This window comes from Propithecus coquereli, unplaced genomic scaffold (genome assembly GCF_000956105.1).
Source record: "Propithecus coquereli isolate 6110/MARCELLA unplaced genomic scaffold, Pcoq_1.0 Scaffold482, whole genome shotgun sequence".
Taxonomy (NCBI): Eukaryota; Metazoa; Chordata; class Mammalia; order Primates; family Indriidae; genus Propithecus; species Propithecus coquereli.
Genome location: NW_012150641.1, coordinates 197,266 through 217,321, shown reverse-complemented (window position 1 = coordinate 217,321; position 20,056 = coordinate 197,266). Strand labels below are relative to the sequence as shown.

At 39.0% G+C, this 20,056-nt stretch overlaps 1 protein-coding gene across 1 annotated transcript in view; it reads left to right on the top strand.

The window, feature by feature from the left end:
• The window catches only part of CFAP52 (cilia and flagella associated protein 52), a 61,258-nt gene that overhangs the window by 493 nt on the left and 40,709 nt on the right, over positions 1 to 20,056 (top strand). Inside the window, exons 2-7 of the mRNA XM_012655600.1 lie at positions 10,172 to 10,371; positions 11,081 to 11,217; positions 14,583 to 14,711; positions 16,435 to 16,534; positions 17,759 to 17,875; positions 18,126 to 18,208. Coding sequence (XP_012511054.1) covers positions 10,172 to 10,371; positions 11,081 to 11,217; positions 14,583 to 14,711; positions 16,435 to 16,534; positions 17,759 to 17,875; positions 18,126 to 18,208 — 766 coding nt within the window. The remainder of the gene's footprint in view (positions 1 to 10,171; positions 10,372 to 11,080; positions 11,218 to 14,582; positions 14,712 to 16,434; positions 16,535 to 17,758; positions 17,876 to 18,125; positions 18,209 to 20,056) is intronic.

Sequence of the window (20,056 nt, the reverse complement as noted above, 5' to 3'; positions counted from 1 at the left end):
TTCTGAAATCCCAGCTGATGTACGAATGAGAAAGGGTTAAGAAGGGAACGTGTGTTTGAACAACCGCTTTAGAGGATGATCTTGGTTCTCTAAGCGAAGGAAGGATTCTAAATGATGAGGGTGTCAGACCAGGACTGGAGGAGAAGGGGACGCCAGGGGGACCTAAGGGGAGAGATGTTTTGATCAGAGGAGGGGCCAGGTCGCTCTGCTCAAATCTTGTGACTGCCTATTGTTTTCAACGTTAAGGGGGAAAAATGCTGGAGATTTGTTTATCTTGGCTTTTTTGCTTTTGTTTTTGGTTTTTTTTTTTTTTTTGAAGGATGAGAAAAATAGAAAAAGCAAACTTTTTAAAAAATGTGATGCAATGCCTGAAAGCTTTAAAATTGTAGTAATGTAGAAGCAAAACAATCACTGACTACTTAAAGTTTTAAGCACATTCATTCTAGGACTCGGCTCTTGACTCTTCCTTTTATTAATACTTTAACAGTCCTTGACAGAAAGTGGGCACTTTACATCTGAGATATCAGCCACCGTTAGAGCTGGTTACAAGATCATTGGCAAAGGAATTGCGTGGCCTGCCATGAGTTGCAAAGAGTCACTGTTGAGCCAGTGTAGAGCTGCACACATAGAGTTCTGCAACTGAATTCATGCTGTTTTGAAGAGTTCTAAGGGCAAATAAACGATAAATTACATCTTGATGTCTTCCATGGCAATTCTAATTCTTTGCCTTTTAAAATGGCCCAAATTGATCAAATTGTTTTTACCTTGTTGGCTTTGTGATAATTTATATTCTTTCATATAGTCAAATACACATTTATTTAGAACCACTATATGCCAAATAGCATGCTATGGGCTGAGAATACAGGGATAAATTCATAACCATGCTTAAGAAGAGTTTAGAAAACTGAAAAAATATAGTAAAACCAAAAGAAAAATCGGCCATCATTACATTTTTTAAAAGATATTGTTAAATTTTTGGTGTGCTGTGTTTGAATATATACTTACATACATATAAATATGTTTTTTAAAAATAAAAGTGGATTCATGCTGTATATATTCTCTTATAACCAGACTTTTCACTTAACAGTATGCCATGTAACTCTTTCCCTTGAGATAAATATAAGAAATAATAAAATAACCCTATCTCTAAAAAAGAAATAATAAAATAAAAACATATACTCTATGCCATAGTTGTAATATTTAATATTCTATTGCATAGATGTGCCATAATTTATTTAAATAATGCCCCGTTAGTAAGAATTTACCATAATTTCCATTTTTTTGCATTTATTTTAAAATTCTACAAGGAACATCTACATAGCTAAATATTTTAGCTCTTTAACTTTTTTCCTTAGGATAAATTCTAAGTACATTCTAAGGATTTTTGATGTATCCTCCAAATGCTATATCATATATGCATCAGAAATATATACAAAAAACATGTATAGGAATATTTATAATGGCATTATTTATAATAGCTAAAAATTAGAAACAACCAAAATGTCTGTAGAAAGTACAAAGGACAAATCAAGTGTAGTATATAGTATTCATACAATAGACTACTCTGCAGCAATTAAAAGAATGAACTATTACTATATACAGCAACATGCATGGATCTCACAAACATAATGTTGAATGGAAAAATCCAGACACAAAAGAGTACATATTGTTTTATTCTATTCATATGAAGTTCTAAAATGAGGGAAATTAATCTACAGGAATAGAAGTCAGAACAGTGACTACCTTTTGGGAGATATAGACTGGGAAAATGCACATCAGAGACATCTGGGTTGTGGTAATTAATGTTCTACTTCTTGATCTGGGTGTGTTTACTTGGTAAAAAGTTATTGAGTTTTCTGTATTTTATCTTCAGTGAAAAACGTTTACGTAAAAAAGCTATACTAACTCTCAGAAAAGAAAAGAGGGAAACCTTTATGAAAGTTTAGGAGAAAAGATTCTATTCTAGGATTCAAAGAATTGACCTCCTTTAAATTCAAGTAGTCTTAAAAATTGGGTAGAAATCAGTTGGTGAACACTGAGGGCAGAATATTCCAGGTAACAGAAGTAAGGGAACAAAGAAGGAAAAGTGAGGAGTGTGGGGTCTTATTGGTGAATGGCAAATAGCTTGATGTGGCTTCAGTTCAGGGACTGGCAGAATAACACAGGAAAGAAAGCCTGGGATTAGATTTCAGAGGCCTTAAATACCAGGTAATTGAGTTTAAATTTCACATGGAAACAAATTGGAAGCAAAAGCAAGGCCCCTTTTATCATTGTGACACTAGAACTCACTGTAGTGTTACATTATTAAAGTTGAATTTTAACTTGAAGGTGTCAATATGTAACTGTACTTGACACTTCTAGGTATTGTGTTTTGGCAAAAATTTACCATTTAAGCAAACTGAAGATAGTTGTGTTGAATATGAAAACATTTCAAAAAGCTATAGTTATTAAGAGTTTGGTCATATACATCAATTGACTGGAGCAGATAGCCCATAACATTCCTATTACAGTATGCAAAGATCTCTTATATACTAAAAACAGCAATTACAACATAATAGATCTGGAGTCTGCAAACTATAGCCAGTGGGCCAAAATTGGCCCACTACCTCTTTTTGTAAATAAAGTTTTATTGTAACCCAGCCCTGCCCATTTATTTATGTATTATCTGTGGCTGCCTTTACACTACAATAGCAAAGATAAGTAGCTGCAAAAGAGACCATATGGCCCACAAAGCCTAAAATGTTTACTCCCTTTATAAAAAACAGATCCTGGGAATAGATAATGGGCAAAGAAATATAAATGAAAGAAATATAAATGGCTGTTAGCTCAAAAAGCTTAAAAATGCTATTAAAGCAATTCACTTTTTTCCGTTTCAAATTGGCAAAGGCTAAAAATATGGATAATAGTAAGGTGAAAATAAGAAATGGTTTCCAATTACTATTCCCAGTGTAAATTTTACAACCTTTTGAATACCAGTTTTGTAGTATTTATTATAATTTTCAATGAAGATGATCTTTGAGCTTTTAAGAACTTGAATCACTTATTCAAGTTTTCAGAAGATTTATGTACAATAAGGTTCACTGGGATATTGTCTATAATATCCCAAATATTGGAGGAAACAACCCAAATGTCCCTTGGTAAGAAATTAGTTTAAAAAATTATAGTCCAGAAATGTTTCAAAACTGGGGATAGAGGTGGTAGTTGTACAATATTGTGAATGTACTTACTAAATGCCACTAAATTGTTCACATTAAAATGGCTAATTTTACAGTATGTGAATTTCATCCCAATAAATTATTTTTTAAAATTATAATCCTTTTGTACAATTAAATACTGTATAACCCTTAAGAAAAATGAGATAGATCTATATGGAATAACAAGGAAAGATGTCAAAGGTATATTAAGTGTAAAATGCAATTTGCCTAACAGTATGTATGATATGAGCCTATTATAGTTTAAGTAAAGTATGTGAGTGTGGGTGTGTGTGTTTGAGAGGGAGGAAGAGAGAATATTCATTATAGTGGACATGTATTGTTTTAGCTACTCACTATCTGAATATCATTCTAATTTGAAGAGAATCCCAGGATAGGTAGGAGTTGGTTCCATTGCCTTTGGTGAGAGCCTGAAACGGACAGGTATTTCCTTTCCTAACTCCTTGGCAGCCAATTGAGAGAGATGTGACATCATAGGCTCAGCCAATCAGATGTCTCCACAGAGAAGTTTCATTCTTAAGGAACTGATGCAAAGGAGCAGAGTGCAGTGGAGTCCACTGACCATAACACTGAACATTGAGCAGTGTGGCAATGAGAGGTCCTTGGTTCTTGTCATTTGGTCTTGCCTTCTCATTAATCCTATCCATTTTTCAAGTGTGATTTACTTTCTATCGATTCTGTAAGCTATTTGTATTCCTTCCATGAAATATCTTTTTCTGCTAAATTTAGTCAGAGTTAACCCTTCTTGTCTGCAGCTAAGAACACTAGTTATTAAATGCAAAGAAAATAAATCTGAAGAAATACACACCTACATGTTAACAAGGTTATCTCTGGGCAGGTTATATACCTAAGAGTAGAATAGCTGGGTCCTAGGGTATGTGCATGTTCGACCATCATCAATATAGACACATTGTTTTTCAAAGTGATTCTACCAGTTTACCCTCCCACCAAGCAGTGTATGATGTTCTCTTTATTCTACATTATCACCAATACCTGGTACTGTTGGCCTTCTTAACTTTAGCTGTTATGGTGGCTATGACATAGTATCTCTCGGGATATAATTTACATTTCCCTGGTTGCTTGTGAAGTTACATACTTCTTTGTATGTTTATTGGCTTTTGAATTTCCTTCACCATAAGTTGCCCATTCATATCCTTTGCTCATTTTTCTATTTGGACATTTGTGCTTTTCTTATTGCTTTGTAGGAGTTCTTTGCATATTATAGAGATAATCCTTTGTCTATTGTGTGCATCGTAAATATCTTCTCCTAGTTTGAATTTTTCTTTTCATTCTGTCTCCTGTCATTAGCAATTTTTAATTTTTAACACAACTGGATAAATATATCACCTTTTTCTCTAATGATCTTGTGTCATGGTTAGAAAGTCACTTCTTATACCTCGTGTATACATTGTCTTGTTTTTCACATTTAGGTCTTTGATCTGGTATTGTGTATGGTGTGTAGTAGGGATCTAATTTTACTTTTTCCATATGAGCAGCCATATGATTGCTTTTTTTTTTTTTTTTTTTTGACAGAGTCTCACTGTGTTGCCCCGGCTAGAGTGCCGTGGTGTCATCCTAGTTCACAGCAACCTCAAACTCCTGGGCTCAAGCTATCCTCCTGCCTCAGCCTCCTGAGTAGCTGGGACTACAGGCATGCGCCACCATGCCCAGCTAATTTTTTCTACATATTTTTAGTTGTCCAATTAATTTTTTTCTAATTTTAGTAGAGACAGGGGTCTTGCTCTTGCTCAGGCTGGTTTCGAACTCCTGAGCTCAAACAATCCGCCCGCCTCGGCCTCCCAGAGAGCTAGGATTACAGGCGTGAGCCACCGCGCCCGGCCCATATGATTGTTTATAGGGAGTCTGCAGCTGGAAAAAATAAATATATTTTTAGAAGGAATAGATTGCCCCTAAGACACAAACCTTGGTATTATAAGGATTTACTGCATAAAAAAGGAATGCTCACAATTAAAATGAATCATATATTCAATAACTACATTTGGCCATTTGAGCAAAAATATCCATTTAGCTACAGAAATCACATAATGTACCAAAATAAATTCCAGAGGAGTTAAATATAAAAGAATAATTCATTTAAAAAATCAGAAGACTATGTTAATAAATATTTATGACTTTTTTTATGGGGAAGGAAATAACAACTGGAGAATATGTCAGTCATAGTGGCACGCACCCGTAATCCCAGCTACTCAGGAGGCTGAGACAGGAGGATCTCTTGAGCCCAGGAGTTCAAGACCAGCCTGGGAAACATAGCAAGACACTTTCTTAAAACAAACAAAGACAGAAATAAATGTAATAAGAAATGTGTGAGATATTTATGAAGAAAAATTGAAAATACCACCAGAAGACATAAAAGGAAAGACTTGGGGAAACATACTCTGTTTTTAGAAAGGAGATATATTATTATAAAAATTATTCTTAAATTAATCTATACATTTGATACCATCTTGATGCAGGGGGTGCCCCAATGAAGGGGGGAAAGCCCCCTGAACTCACCAAGTGGGTTCTTGGCTTCCCACTGGAAAGAATTTGAGAGTGAGCCGACTAGTGCCAGAAAGCTTATTGAGACAGAGACAGATAACAGAGAGGTTTTTGAGATCCCAAGCAAGTCAAACGAATTACAGACCCATCTCACTTAAGAAACCAAGATAGGCCGGGCGTGGTGGCTCAAGCCTGTAATCCTAGCACTCTGGGAGGCCGAGGCGGGAGGATTGCTTGAGCTCAGGAGTTCGAGACCAGCCTGAGCAAGAGCGAGACCCTGTCTCTACTAAAAATAGAAAGAAATTAGCTGGACAACTAAAAATATATAGAAAAAATTAGCCAGGCATGGTGGCGTATTCCCGTAGTCCCAGCTATTCGGGAGGCTGAGGCAGTTGGATTGCTTGAGCCCATGAGTTTGAGGTTGCTGTGAGCTAGGCTGATGCCACAGCACTCACTCTAGCCCCGGCAACAAAGCGAGACTCTGTCTCAAAAAAAAAAAAAAAAAAGGAAACCAAGATAAAGCTGGAGCTTTAGAGTCTAGCTGCGTGCCACTGATCCATGTAGTGATAGTAATATAGCAAAAGTAAAACTATTTGTTGCCAATTGTCCCAGTGGCTTTCCTCACAGTGGTGAAGCAAACAACCCAAGGAATGGTAACTGGCCGGCTGCTGGGGAAAATGATACATCTCACCTTCAGGGCAGGTAAAGATAGGTCCTTGGAAATTAGTATGACAGAGGCAGCAGGAAAAATGCTGACCGAGGGCACAGGGTGGCTTGGTCTTCAGAAAGAATGAGACAAATTCAGGACCAGCTGCTAATGCAATTACCCATCTCTGATCCAGGGTTAAGCTAATCAATGAGGAGCCCTTTTCCAAATGCCGAAAACCCTGGATCACCCACAGGGGGCGGCGTGTGGCCTGTTTCAGTCAAATGTGTCCCCAAAGGGCTTGTTTCAGCCTCCAAATTGGGGTCACCGAAACAACGTGGCTCTGGCATCACGGAGTCATCACAACAAAGAAATTCTCCAAACAAAAAGAAAAAGAATTTCAAAGTAAACAAGGAAAGTGCCCTGCCCTACACAAAATAGAAACAATGGCCCAAATGGCCCAAGCAGAGATTATAAATGCAGCAACACAATAAGCACAAGCATGCATTTATGGACTAAAGAGCAAGACAGGTCGGTGGGGCACAATCCAAAATACAAGAAACTGAGGAGGGGAAGTAAAAGAAAAAAGTGAATTATCGGATTCTGGCTTGGTGCAGGAGAAAATCCCCACCAATTCCCAAGGCTGGGGTTGCCTGAGGTCTGCCACCTACTTGAATCTTTACGGCTTGGTAACCCCCTGCCACTCTATTACCAGGGGAGCCATAGTTATGTGGATGAAATGAGTTTATATCCTCTAATTCAGCAGTCCCCAACTTTTTGGCACCAAGGACTGGTTTCATGGAAGACAGTTTTTCCACGGATGAGGGTGGGGATGCGGGGAAGATGGTTTCAGGATGATTGAAGCACATTACATTTATTGTGCAGTCAAACCTCTCTGCTAATGATAATCTGTATTTGCAGCCGCTCCCCAGCGCTAGCATCACCGCCTGAGCTCCGCCTCAGATCATCAGGCATTAGCCTCTCATAAGGAGCACATAAACTAGGTCCCTCGCACACGCAGTTTACAATAGGATTTGGGCTCCTGTGAGAATCTAATGCCAAGGCTGATCTGATGGGAGGTGGAGCTCAGGAGGTGATGCCAGCGATAGGGAGAGGCTGTAAATACAGAAACTTCATTCACTTGCCCGCCACTCACCTGCTGTGCGCCCAGTTCCTAACAGGCCATGGACTGGTACCAGTCCCCAGCCCTGGGGTTGGGTACCGCAGCTCCAATTCAGAAGGAAAGTCCCAAGAACAGAGTTGGAAAGAGATGGACTGGTGGGGCAGGTGCTAAAGATGTGACCAGGGAATAGTAGTCTGGGACACCCAGACCACGGGAACATACAAACCGGCTGTCAAGTCAGAGGCCCCGCAGCCACCTCCCTTACTTGTCCGAAATTGAGAGGAACACTCAGGTCAGAAATTACAGTGAGAAGGAAAGAGTCTGAGACTTTAGAAGGCAAAAGAACCAAACGAACCAAGGTTATCAAAACAAACTAAACAAAGGGAGATTCACTTGTCCGTGGGCCTCTGAATAATGCCATATGGTCTTAATTTGGGGTTCAGGTGTGAGGGTTGTGTCTCTTTGTCCCATCTGGGTCACCAGAAGAATGATGCAGGGGGTGCCTCAAGGAAGGGGGAAAGCCCACCTAACTGGCCAAGTGGGTTCTTGGCTTCTCACAAGCAATGAATTTGAGAGCGAGCCAACTAGCTATAAAAAGGTTTTATATCCTTTGAGACAGAGACAGACAACAGATCTAACTCCACAGACAGAATAGGGATCCTTTCTCTAGTAGGAGGGGACCCCTTATGGGACCATAGTAACATTTTTTTAAATGTTTAAAAACCCTGTATGTGACCAGCATTGTCTTGTGATCAGGCCATAAAGATTCATCATAAACTGCTGTCACAGGAAGGTAAGTGCAAACAGTTTGTAATCCATCCAACCTCGAGTGGTCGTGGGCCAGCGACTTGCTGGCGACCTCCTTGTTCAGGGTGGTGAGGGTCTGGTATCAGCCAGGATGGCTGTGCTCAGGCTGTCTCCACGTTCCTTTTTTGCCTTATCCCTATGTTAATCTCACTGAAAGTACAAACATGATTTTTAACTCGTCAAGCTGACGTTAAAGTTTATGTTGTAAAATAAATATGAAGATTAACCAAAAAAAATTCTGACAAAAGATGAGTAATAAGGGAGGATCTATGTCTGTTTCATATTAAAACATATTACAAGGGTTTATAATTGTCGAGATGGTTTTTGGCACATATTTGGAATATGGTTTCTGCCTGACCAAAGATGTCTCACTGTGAAAGGTCCCAGGCTCTTCAGCATGCCTTAGGGTCACTTAGAGCTGAAACCCAAATTTTAAAAAAAGTTTTTCTCGATTATATTGAGATATACTTGGCAAATAAAAATTATATAGACTTACGGTATATAAGATGATGTTTTGATATATGTATACATTGTGAAATGATTCCCACAATCAAGCTAATTAACATATTTGCCTCGCATAATTACGTTTCTTGTGTGTGACGGGAACACTTAAGATCAACTCTCTTAGCAAACTTCAAGTACGCAATGCAGTATTATTATATAGCTGTAGTCACCATGCTGCCCATTAGGTCTCCAGAACTCACTCATCCTACGTAACTGAACCACTGTGCCTTTTGACCAACACCTCCCCGTTTCCCCCACCACCAGCCCCTGGCAACCATCATCTACTCTCTGCTTTTATAAGTTTGGCTTTTTTAGATTCCACATATAAGTGAGAAAATGCAGTATTTGTCTTTCTGTGTCTGGCTTATTTCACTTAGCATAATGTCCTCTAGGTTCATTAAAAAATGGTCTAAGGACTTGAATAGATGTTTCTCAAAAGAAGACATACAAATGGCCAACAGGTATATAAAAAGTTGCTCAACACCGCTAATCATCATCAAAACCCTGCCGAAATATCACCTCACACCTGTTTAGAGTGGCTATTATCAAAAACACAAAAGATAACAAGTGTTGGTGAGGATGTGGAGAAAGGAGAACCTTTGCGCACCGTTGGTGGGAATGTAAATTGGTACAGCCATTATGGAAAACAGCATGGAGGTTCCTCAAAAAATTAAAAATAGAACTGCACATGATCCAGCAATCCAACCTGGGGTATATATCCAGAAGAAATGAAATCAGTATCTTGAAAAGATATTTGCACCTCCGTGTTAATTGCAACATTATTCACAACAGCCAAGACATGGAAACAATCTAAGCATCCATCAGCAGATGAATGGATGAAGAAAATGTGTCATATAAATACAATGTAATATTATTCAGCCTTAAATGGAAATTATGTCATTTACAACAACATGGATGAACCTGGAGGACATTAGGCTATGCTAGGTAAAATAAGCCAAATTTTCATCTTTACCAAATGTTTGCCTGAGGGGGTGGATTCACATTCTCCCTAAGCCGTGCATGCGCCCTGTGCTTGGGCTACAAGAATTGGCCCCAGGACCTTGTTGTCCAAACTGAGGTTCCTGGACCAGCACCAGCATCACTTGGGAGCTTGTTAGAAATGCAGAATCTCAGCCCCACCCCAGACCTGAACTCAGAATCTGCTTTTTAACAGGATTCCTCGGGGTTTTAGTGCACATTGAAGTCCGAGAAGCCATGTACTAGACCAAGCTTCCTGTCAGTGGAATAAAATTGCCTATTACCACCAACCTATTTTAATTGAACTAAGGCTTATTCAAAAGAGTTGTGTTTTGTACTCAAATAAAAAATGACCAGCCCTTCTGCACCTGATTATTATTACTTTTAATCTCTCTCTTTTAGGACATGTTCCCACTGGTCTCAAATGCCATCCTGACCAGGAACATCTGATTTATCCTCTGGGTTGCACGATCCTCATTCAGGCAATAAATACCCATGAGCAGAATTTCCTGCATGGTCACGAGAACAACGTCTCCTGTCTGACCATCTCCACGGGTGGAGATTACATTGCCTCCGGACAAGTCACATTCATGGGGTTCAAGGTGAATGAAGTGAAAGTAACTCATTGTGAACAGATTTAGGGGTGCCTCCCTAGAAGAACTGTCTCACTAGGTTGTTAGCTCTGTGCTGCCATGTGCTTTAGCCTTCCTTCTTCTTCCTCTTGACTTCTCTTTTAACTCGTTTCATTCTATCAGGCTGAGAGTGAAGGAATCTGATGCTTTTACACTAGAGGTTGCAGCTCGCGACTGATACTACTCACAACACAAGTCCCTACTTAAAACTGTTTCCATTTTGTTGTTGTCACGTTTTTAAAACATAATCTAATTTCTAGAAAAGTGACATTAGGCCAGGCACAGTGGCTCATGCCTGTAATCCCAGCACTCCGAGTATTGCTTGAGTCCAGGAATTGGAGACCAGCCTGGGCAATACAGTGAGACCGTCCCCCCACCCTCCCCCATCTCTACAAAAAAATGTAAAAATTAGCTGGTCATGGTGGTGCACGCCTATAGTCCAAAGTACTTGGGAGGCTGAGGCATGAGGATCACTTGAGCCCAGGAATTCGAGGCTACAGTGAGCTATGATGGTGCCACCACACTCCAGTCTGGGCAACAGAGCGAGACTCTGTCTTGATGTCTCAAAAAAAAAAAAAGGAAAGTGACATTACTGATAATTTTTCACCAAAAAGGGTAGCTATCTCCTCAGATTCTTTTAAAGCCTGTCTATGATCTAACATTGTATTCTTGCCTCCAGGCAGATATCATTTTGTGGGATTATAAGAAAAGGGAGCTGATTGCTCGACTGTCACTTCACAAGGGCAAAATCGAAGCTCTGGCCTTTTCGCCAAATGATTTGTACTTGGTATCGCTAGGAGGCCCAGATGATGGAAGGTAATGAATTAAACATATTTACTTATTTCCTGCCAAGCATATTTCCCGAAGTGTTCCGTGTCCTGTCCCCTGTAATGTTCTCTATTGGCCCGTCTGTATTTGAGTGTCCAAGTATTTGAGGTGATAGATATCCCAATTACCTTGATTTGATCATTATGCATTGCATACAGATATCAAAATATCACATGTACCCCAAAATATGTAGAACTATGATATATCAATAAAAAAGCTTCCCAGGTGATTCTAATGTCCAGCTAAATCCGAGATCCATTCCTGTAAAAGAAAGACATCATCATCATCACTGACATCATCATCATCATTAAAGACAACAGCTACATTTTTTAAGCACTTACTATGTGGCAAGCATGTGCTGGACATTTTAGTTGCATTATCTAGTTTAAGCCCCACAACAACTCCAGGAGGTAGAAGCTATTGATACCAGATGACAGATAAGGAACTAAAGTCACCAGCTGGTAAGCGGCAGAGTTGGGAGACAAACCCTGGCAGCGCGACTCCAGATGTGGCATTTTCAACTTGCCTTTCTGAGACATGACCTTTGCCCTTGAGTTAACTCACAGTCAAATTTGGTAGGCATAGAACACAGACAAATGAAATTGAAAACAAAACGCATATTTAAAACCATTATATTAGGAATAACAAATAATGCAGTACATATTTCTATGTAAATGTTAAAGGAACATAATCTGTAGAAGAAAAATAATAACACCTGAGGTTTGTGTAAGATTTAATACTTCATACTTTTACATATATTTTCTTGTTTGAGTTTCACAGGTTTATTACAAAGGAAATTTATACTTACGTATAGTTATATATTGACAGTTTTTCTCTTACAACATAGAAAGTCAACAAAATTTTCATGAGATTTCCCCCTCTACTACATTCATAAGTATTCACACCTTCCCTGGGCTGTCACCACTGAACAGTTTTTGATAAGAAACATATAAAGAAATCTCCTGTTAACATTCTTAGCTCAACCGAAAGCAGTTTTCTCAACCTTAAGTGCACATTGGAATCACCTGGTAAAATTTTAAAAATCCTGATGCCTGAGTCCCAGGCCCCAGAGATTCTTGGAGCTTGGCCATTAGGCCAGCCCCATCCTACCCCTGCCACACTAGGCCTTGGGGGACAAACATGGCCCTTTAACCAAGGTAAATCTGGCCAAACTGATAATTTCCTCTGTATTTTAACGCTTGATTTTAGGATATCTAAAATTTGCTTGCAAAAATGTGGGGAATATTGAGAAGCCAAAAGAAAGAAAGGAAAACAAACCGTGCTGTCCTAGGAAAATGCAATGTGCCTATGCCTGAACTAGTCCCGTGCTGAGGAGGAGGGATTGTGCTCATTGGTTTTGCATAGTCAGGGGTCAACCTGAACGTGTAGGAGGGGTCCATCCCACCCAAACCACCTAGCTTCTACACAGAGGGGGGGAAACAGGAGAGAAGCTGCCAACTGTAGTGGACATTCTACAGACTTCTATATTTGTAACCTATTTATGAAACTTGTTTGTATTAATGTTATTATGCTATGTTCTAATACAACTTGATTTTTGACTAACTTTGCACTAAGAATATCTCCTGTATTGGTACTCATAAGAATATATCTCATTCTTTGCAATGACTGCATGGTATTCCACTGTACAGATGCGCTAGAATCTATTTGATCAATTCTCTATATCCGTGCCCTCTGTTTATTTTTAAAATTTAAATTTGCTTTTGAAAAATTAAAGCTATACCTGGCCATGGTTTATAAAGAAACTGTGTTTTCCTATTATGCAAAAGGATCCAAAATGCAAAAGTATAAGTTTCCCAATGCCACCCCTCACCTCTCCCTCACCACAGAGTCCCACTCTGCACAGGCACCTGAATTTTTTGTACAGCTTTATTGAGATTTATTTCACATGCCATAAAACCCACCCATTTAAACTGTACAGTTGAGTGGTTTTTAGTGCATTCACAGAGTTTATAACCATTACCACAGTGAATTTTAGAACATTTTCAACACCCTTACCCATTAGCAGTCACTCCCCATCCCTCCTTCTCCCACCCCCAGGCAACCACTAATCTGCTTTCTATCTCTATAGATTTGCCTATTCTAGACATTTCACATATGTGGAATCATACAATACATGGCCTTTTGTGACTGGCGTCTTCCACTTAGCATAATGTTCTCAAAGTTCATCCATTTGTGGCATGTACCAGTACTTCATTTTTTATTGTCAACTAATATGCCATTGTATGTATATCCCACATTTCCTTTAACCGTGAGTCAGTTGATGGACTTTCGGGTCTTTCTACTTTTAAGCTATTATTAGCAACGGTGTTATGAACATTCCTGTATAAGAGTTTGTGTGGACAGATGTTTCCATTTCTCTTGGATATGAGGCGCTTGGTTTTAACAGTGGTTGATTTTTGGTTCATCATCTAGTTATCATTTCAACTTTTTAAGTGGTTTATTTCTCATTTTTTCCACTTTACATGGTATCTGTCAGTTTCTTACTAAGAAAATAGAAGAATTTATGGCTCCTATTTTCCCATTCATAGTGATCTTGGTTGTACGTTGATTTTAGACCACCTGTCATAATACATTCTGTATGTAAAAAGTTAGGAAATAAAGGTAGGCATGTTTTTATATTAACTAGGTTTGTAATATTTTTATTCTTTTTCTTGAAATATGTTGATTCAAACGTTTAACATAATACCCTCTCCCCAGCATTTTCGAATAGTCGTAAACACTATTCAGTTTAGGACTAGGTTGTATGATTACACCCAGAAAGAAGGAAATGTAGCCTTAAAGCAGCGCTTCTCAAAGTGTGGTCCCTGGACCTGCAGCACTCATGTCACCTGGACTTGTAAGAAAAGCAGATCCTCAGATCCCACGTACTGAATCAGAAACTCTAGGAGTGGGGTGTAGCAGTCTCTGTTTTAGTAATTCTGATTCTGATTCAGATGTATGTTCAAGTTTGAGAATACTGCCTTAGCTTGTCCTCTTCATTGCATTCCTTTTTTAAAAAACTGGAATACTTCCCCAAGGAAAATTTTTATAGCAGATAAATGGGTGGTAAACTTTAAATCCTTGCACATCTGAAAATGTCTTTATTTTAGCATCAGATTGATGGGCTTACTGGTTGCTAGCCTCATAATCATTTTCCTTCAAAACTTTTTAAGTTTGTCTTCTAATATCCAGTGTGATTGAACAAATGTCTGGAGGGCGGTCAGTGTAATTTTGTTGTTCATTTGTAAGTAACCTGTTTTGTTTTTTTTTTCCAGAACCACTAAAATATTTGTTTCTTATTTTGAAAGCCTGCTTTTCCCTGATTGTTTTTTTTACCCGTCTTGTTTCGGCAGCGTGGTGGTGTGGAGCATAGCTAAGAGAGATGCCATCTGCGGCAGTCCTGCGGCCGGCCTCAATGTTGGGAATGCCACCACGGTGGTCTTCTCTAGGTGCCGAGATGAGATGTTTGTGACTGCTGGCAAGTATGTGTCTGCCATCAGAGTTCTCAGAACTCATAAATCACTGTATTTTCTTGTACAGAAAACATGGTCATTCTGATCTGGGGGAAAATGTCTTTAGTCCTGGATGGATACTTTATATCATAATTTTCATGATTTTGTAGTTATTAAAAGTTCTTTTAGCTGAAAGCAATGTTTTAAATATGGTTATTTGAAAATTCTGTGATTACCACTGAAAAGATTCTGCTTAACTTGCTAAACTCATCTTGAGTTCTTGTTACTGGAAACACATTATCTCTGATCTGTGCTCACAAAATAATTTACACAGTGGCACAGACTCACTTACTGGTTGATGTATCTTAGCATCTGATCTTGATTTAGGTCTCATGAAATGATAGTTTGCAAATTAACTGTGGCAGGAAGTTTCAAATGCTTAGACTATTAGCCATAGAAGATAATTTCCGGTCGGTCACCAGCGAATGGTGACCTGGCTGAATGTCTGAACAGAGGCCAGCACCTGTCTAAGAGAATAAATTAATTTACAGATTCATTAATCAGAGCCCTGTTTGGAGTTTGAAGGAAAGTTTAAACAAGTAAACTGCACCCCCTTTTATGTGGTATACCAGTTCAAAGGTGAGAAATCTGAAAATGCAGGGTTGAAGTATATGTTGGGTGAAATTGTTTTTTTCAACCCATCTGTGGCCACGCATCTGTGAAAAGTACGTATCGTTGGTTACTTTTCCAGCCAGAGGAGAGAATCTGTGCTGCTCTACATCTATATTGTTTCCTGTCCCCTCCTCATGACATGCAGCATCCATTTGTTCCATGGCTAATTATGAGGAAGGATCCATTCAGGGGCCATGAAACTAACTGACCACCCTGAAAGCCAGCCCCTACCAAGCAATCTGATTAGAACAACACTTTAATGCTAAAGCAACTGGCCATGTCCTACTCTATCTGCTGAGGCTACCAGTGACTGTGAAGCTCTTCAGCCCCTTTCAGGTTTACAGAGTGGTTTGACTGAGCCTTTGTTTTGTGGGGCTCTCTCTGCTCCCCAGCAGCTGCTTAAGCTGCAGGCATTGGCCCATTGTAATAGCCATGGACAACATTTCTCCAAGAGGGAGTCAAAAGTTGAATTCTACACCAAAAAATTTTTTTGGACAATCTATATTCTAAATCTGCTTCAATTTCATTGACACTGATAGCTGAGAAAGTTAACTATCTTGAATAAGATCTCTGATATGGTGCTTATAAATTCTGGGCTCTACATCGTTGTCCCAATTTCATGTAGTCCATTATTTTACCCCCATGAGATGTCCTGCAAATTCCAGTATTTCAGCATCCAGATGATATTACCAGGAAAGCCATGGAAAAGCTCTTTTTTTTTTTTAAATTTGGAAAGTACATTCAAAATATTTATTGAGCATTTGCTACGTGTATAACTCTTAGGGGCTAAAGAAAAAACAGAAGAAAACTGAACTTGATATACTTTTAAATTAATCTTATCTGCCTTAAGATATTAGCTAAAGCCTTTGACTGTAATGTTGACCTTGATGTTTTTAGACAATTATGAATTCAGATTAATTTGACATACATTGATTAAATACCAACCATATGTCAAGTCCTGTGTTAGGTGCTAACTCTGTTTAACTTTTAGTTGCTTTGTCTCATTTCTCCTCCTCAAAGTGCTGGGATTACAGGCATGAGCCATCATGCCCGGCCCTGATTGTGATTTTTTTTTTAATAGTGGGACTATTCGCGTATGGGAACTGGATCTTCCAAATAGAAAGATCTGGCCAACAGAGTGCCGAACGGGACAGACAAAAAGAATAGTCATGAGTATTGGAGTAAGTATTACTTCAGGTATTATTTTAAGTAACTATTAATATGTGCTCCTGTTAACAATACTGACCAAGGTGTGTGTGTGTGTGTGTGTGTGTGTGTATACGTTGGGCTGGAGATAGGAAGGTGAGGCATGGACATATGGCAGGTAGATTGAGGAAGCACAGGTGAGGTAGAGTCTCACCTCTGGAGCTCCCTTAGGAGTTGTCAGCAGGGGTGAGGAACCTGAGGCCTCAAGGCCACATGTGGCCCTCTGGATTCCCGAGTGCAGCCCCTCAACTGAATCCAAACTTCACAGAACAAATCCCAGGGCCGCAGGTTCCCCACCCCTGCACAGCTAGACACAGCAGGTAGGTCTTGTTTTGCTGGGATCTAGACTGTCATCAGATTCTCAAGGCCTGCCTCACCTGAGGAAAGCAGTGTAGCCAGGTGGCACTCAGCTCCCACAGCGCATCTTTATGCCACTGATTTTATTTTTGCCACTGGAAATAAAATTTCTGGCAATGAAATTCATTGTTGAAATGCAATCTCTTCCATAAAGAGAAATTATTAATATATTTTAAATGTGGATTCATACATGCAGGTTGAATATCCCTTATCCAAAATGTGTGGGGACCAGAAGTGTTTCAGATTTTTGACCTTTTCAGATTTTGGAATATTTGCATTATACTTACCAGCACAGCATCCCTAATCCAAAAATCTGAAATCTGAAATGCTCCAATGAGCATTTTCTTTGAGTGTTATGTTGGTGCTCAAAAGATTTCAGATTTCAGAGCATTTTGATTTTGAATTTTCAGATTAGGAATACTCAACCTATATAACTTCATTCTCCATTGACTTATTCCTCTCGTTTAATGCATAGTGATTTTATGACTATAGACTTTGGAAAATATCAGATAAAGGAAATGTATATCCTCTTTGGAGGAGCACACCTTCATCCTAGGACCCCTTTGGAGGTGTCAGGAGTCAAAACTGGCAAAGTATCCATGTTAACATCAGACCCAAATAGACGTCAAGTGAAATGAACAGGCTAATTTCCTCCAGTTCTCTGTGTGGCCTCTTAGAACCATACTGACCCATCTTGGAGTCTGGGGAAATAGAAGTAGCCACAAATGTCTTTGTAAGTCTTCATGAGGTTTCAGAGTAAGCTCATCCCATTCCTGATTAGGGGCTCATGAACATCACTGAGGAAACACAGACCTTCAGGTTTCTTTTTCCCTCTTCCCTAGATGGCTGGCGATGATAGTTTTTTCTACCTTGGCACCACAACTGGAGATATTCTAAAAATGAACCCAAGGACTAAACTGCTCGCGGATGCTGGGCCCGCAAAGGACAAATTCAGTTTGGTGAGTAGAGACCGTCGTGGTCTGCACTGCCTGCCATTTTCCTCCCACCACTGGCAGCACAGACTTTAATTAAGAAAGAATCTGTGGGAAAAAGAAAGAGTCACTGATGGACCCCAGGCCACACCTAAATTTGTAAGGTGCATTGGCTAGTTGTCTAAGCTCTCATCTCTGATTTTCATTCAGGGCAAAGACAATTCTAGGTGTCCCGAATTAGGGAATCAGACCCACACTTTACTTCATCTCTTCAAAGGATAGGGCCTGTTGCTTTGTCATTTGGAACTACATTGATTCCAGCCCAGTCACCATAGGTAAGAGAAGTATGCTCTTTGATCTGTAAGACTATATATATATAATTTTTTCTGCTCTGATAACTAGATCTTAGAGTTTAGCCTCAGCTGGCATGATAACTCATGAACAAGACCTAGAAATAGTTGGTTATTTATATTTACAAAATTCCTAACAATTCTGGTTAATAGACCAGTGAGAAGTTTGATATTTAACCCAAAATAAAAAGCCTACCCTCAAAGGATAATTTTATATAACAAGTGCTGCTATTTCCATCACCCCAGAAAGTTACCAGGGCTGTTTCTACTAAACTTTGAATTTGAAAGCTTGTGCTAGGTTCTGCACCTGTCTATCTCATTTCTGATAGCAGAACAGATGGCTCTAACTAAGCATAGATACTTTTCTACTTAGCAGATATTCTGAAGAAACTTTGAAATGTTGCACCGTGTTCCTGGGAAAATGTCAGGGTTTTCTTAATCATGTAATCATTTAATATTCAAACTTCTAAGGAGATCTATAGAAAGGGGGGGAAGCTATAACATAGGTAGAGTAGAGTTAGAAATAATTCTACAGGAGATTGAAGTGTAGCTTTTCAAGTGTAGTTTTTCAAATTATTGTTAGGAGAGGAATTCCAGTATATTAAACAGATAAAAACAAAGTGGATTAGGTTAAAGGCAAGCAAGGCTTAGAGCCCTGCCAGTTCCGACTCCTGAGATGCCACCGAAGGGCTCCGGGGAACACTACTGGAAAATTGCTGCTCCGGATACTTCGTACCTTCTCAGCACTTGGGAACTAAGTGCCTCTCCAGTAAAGATGCTGGCTGTCTTTGTGTGCCCCACATCTTTGGCACTTAAGTCTCCTACAGATGCTTTAGTTCCTAACCATTCAGGTCTGGTGGTAAATTCCATAAGGTGGTGGTTCCAAGACAATTTTTACATGGATGGGAAGAAAACAATACTTGCAGGACGAAGGGATAGGAGGTGCCACTGAAGATGTCTGGTTTGACTATCAGGGGATCTTGAGCAGTTACCCATTTTGAAAATCTACTTAAATATTTGCTCTATGGTTAGAAAGGTAAAGAATTAGAATGGTTTAAAATTGGCCTATCAGGCAAACAGTACTAAAATGAAGATGATGATAATAATCATCACCAATTATATTTTGTGCAAGATCTGTATGAAGAAAATTATAAAACTCTGATGAAAGAAATCAAAGAAAAACTAAGTAAGCGGAGAGATATTTCATGTTCATAAATAGGAAGACTCAATGTCAAGATGTCAGTTTTTCCCAATTTAATCTATAGATTTAATGAATCTCAATCAAAATCCCAGCAAGTTATTCTGTAGAGATTGACAAACTGATTCTAAAGTTTGTAAGGAGAGGGGAAAGACTCAGGATAGGCAACACAATATTGAAGAAGAGCAAAGTTGGAGAAGTGACACAACCCAACTTCAAGAATTACCGTAAAGCTACAGTAACCAGAACACTGTGGTGTTGGTGAAAGAATAAACAAATAGATCAATGGAACAGAATAGAAAGCCAAGAAGTAGACCCACATAAATACAGTCAAACTGATCTTTGATAAAGGAGCAAAGGCAATCTGATGGAAAATAGTCTTCTTCATAAATGATGCTGAGACAATTGGGCATCCATATGCAAAAAAAACTGAATCTGGACACAGATCTTACACTTTCACAAAAATTAACTGAAAATGGATCACAGACCTAAATGTAAAATGCAAACTATAAAACTCCTAGAAGACAACATAGGAGAAAATCTAGATGATCTAAGGTTTGGTGATGAGTTTTTAGATACAATCCCAAAGGTGTGATCCATGATAGAAAGAATTGATAAGCTGGACTTCATTAAAATTAAAAATTTCTGCTCTGCAAAAGA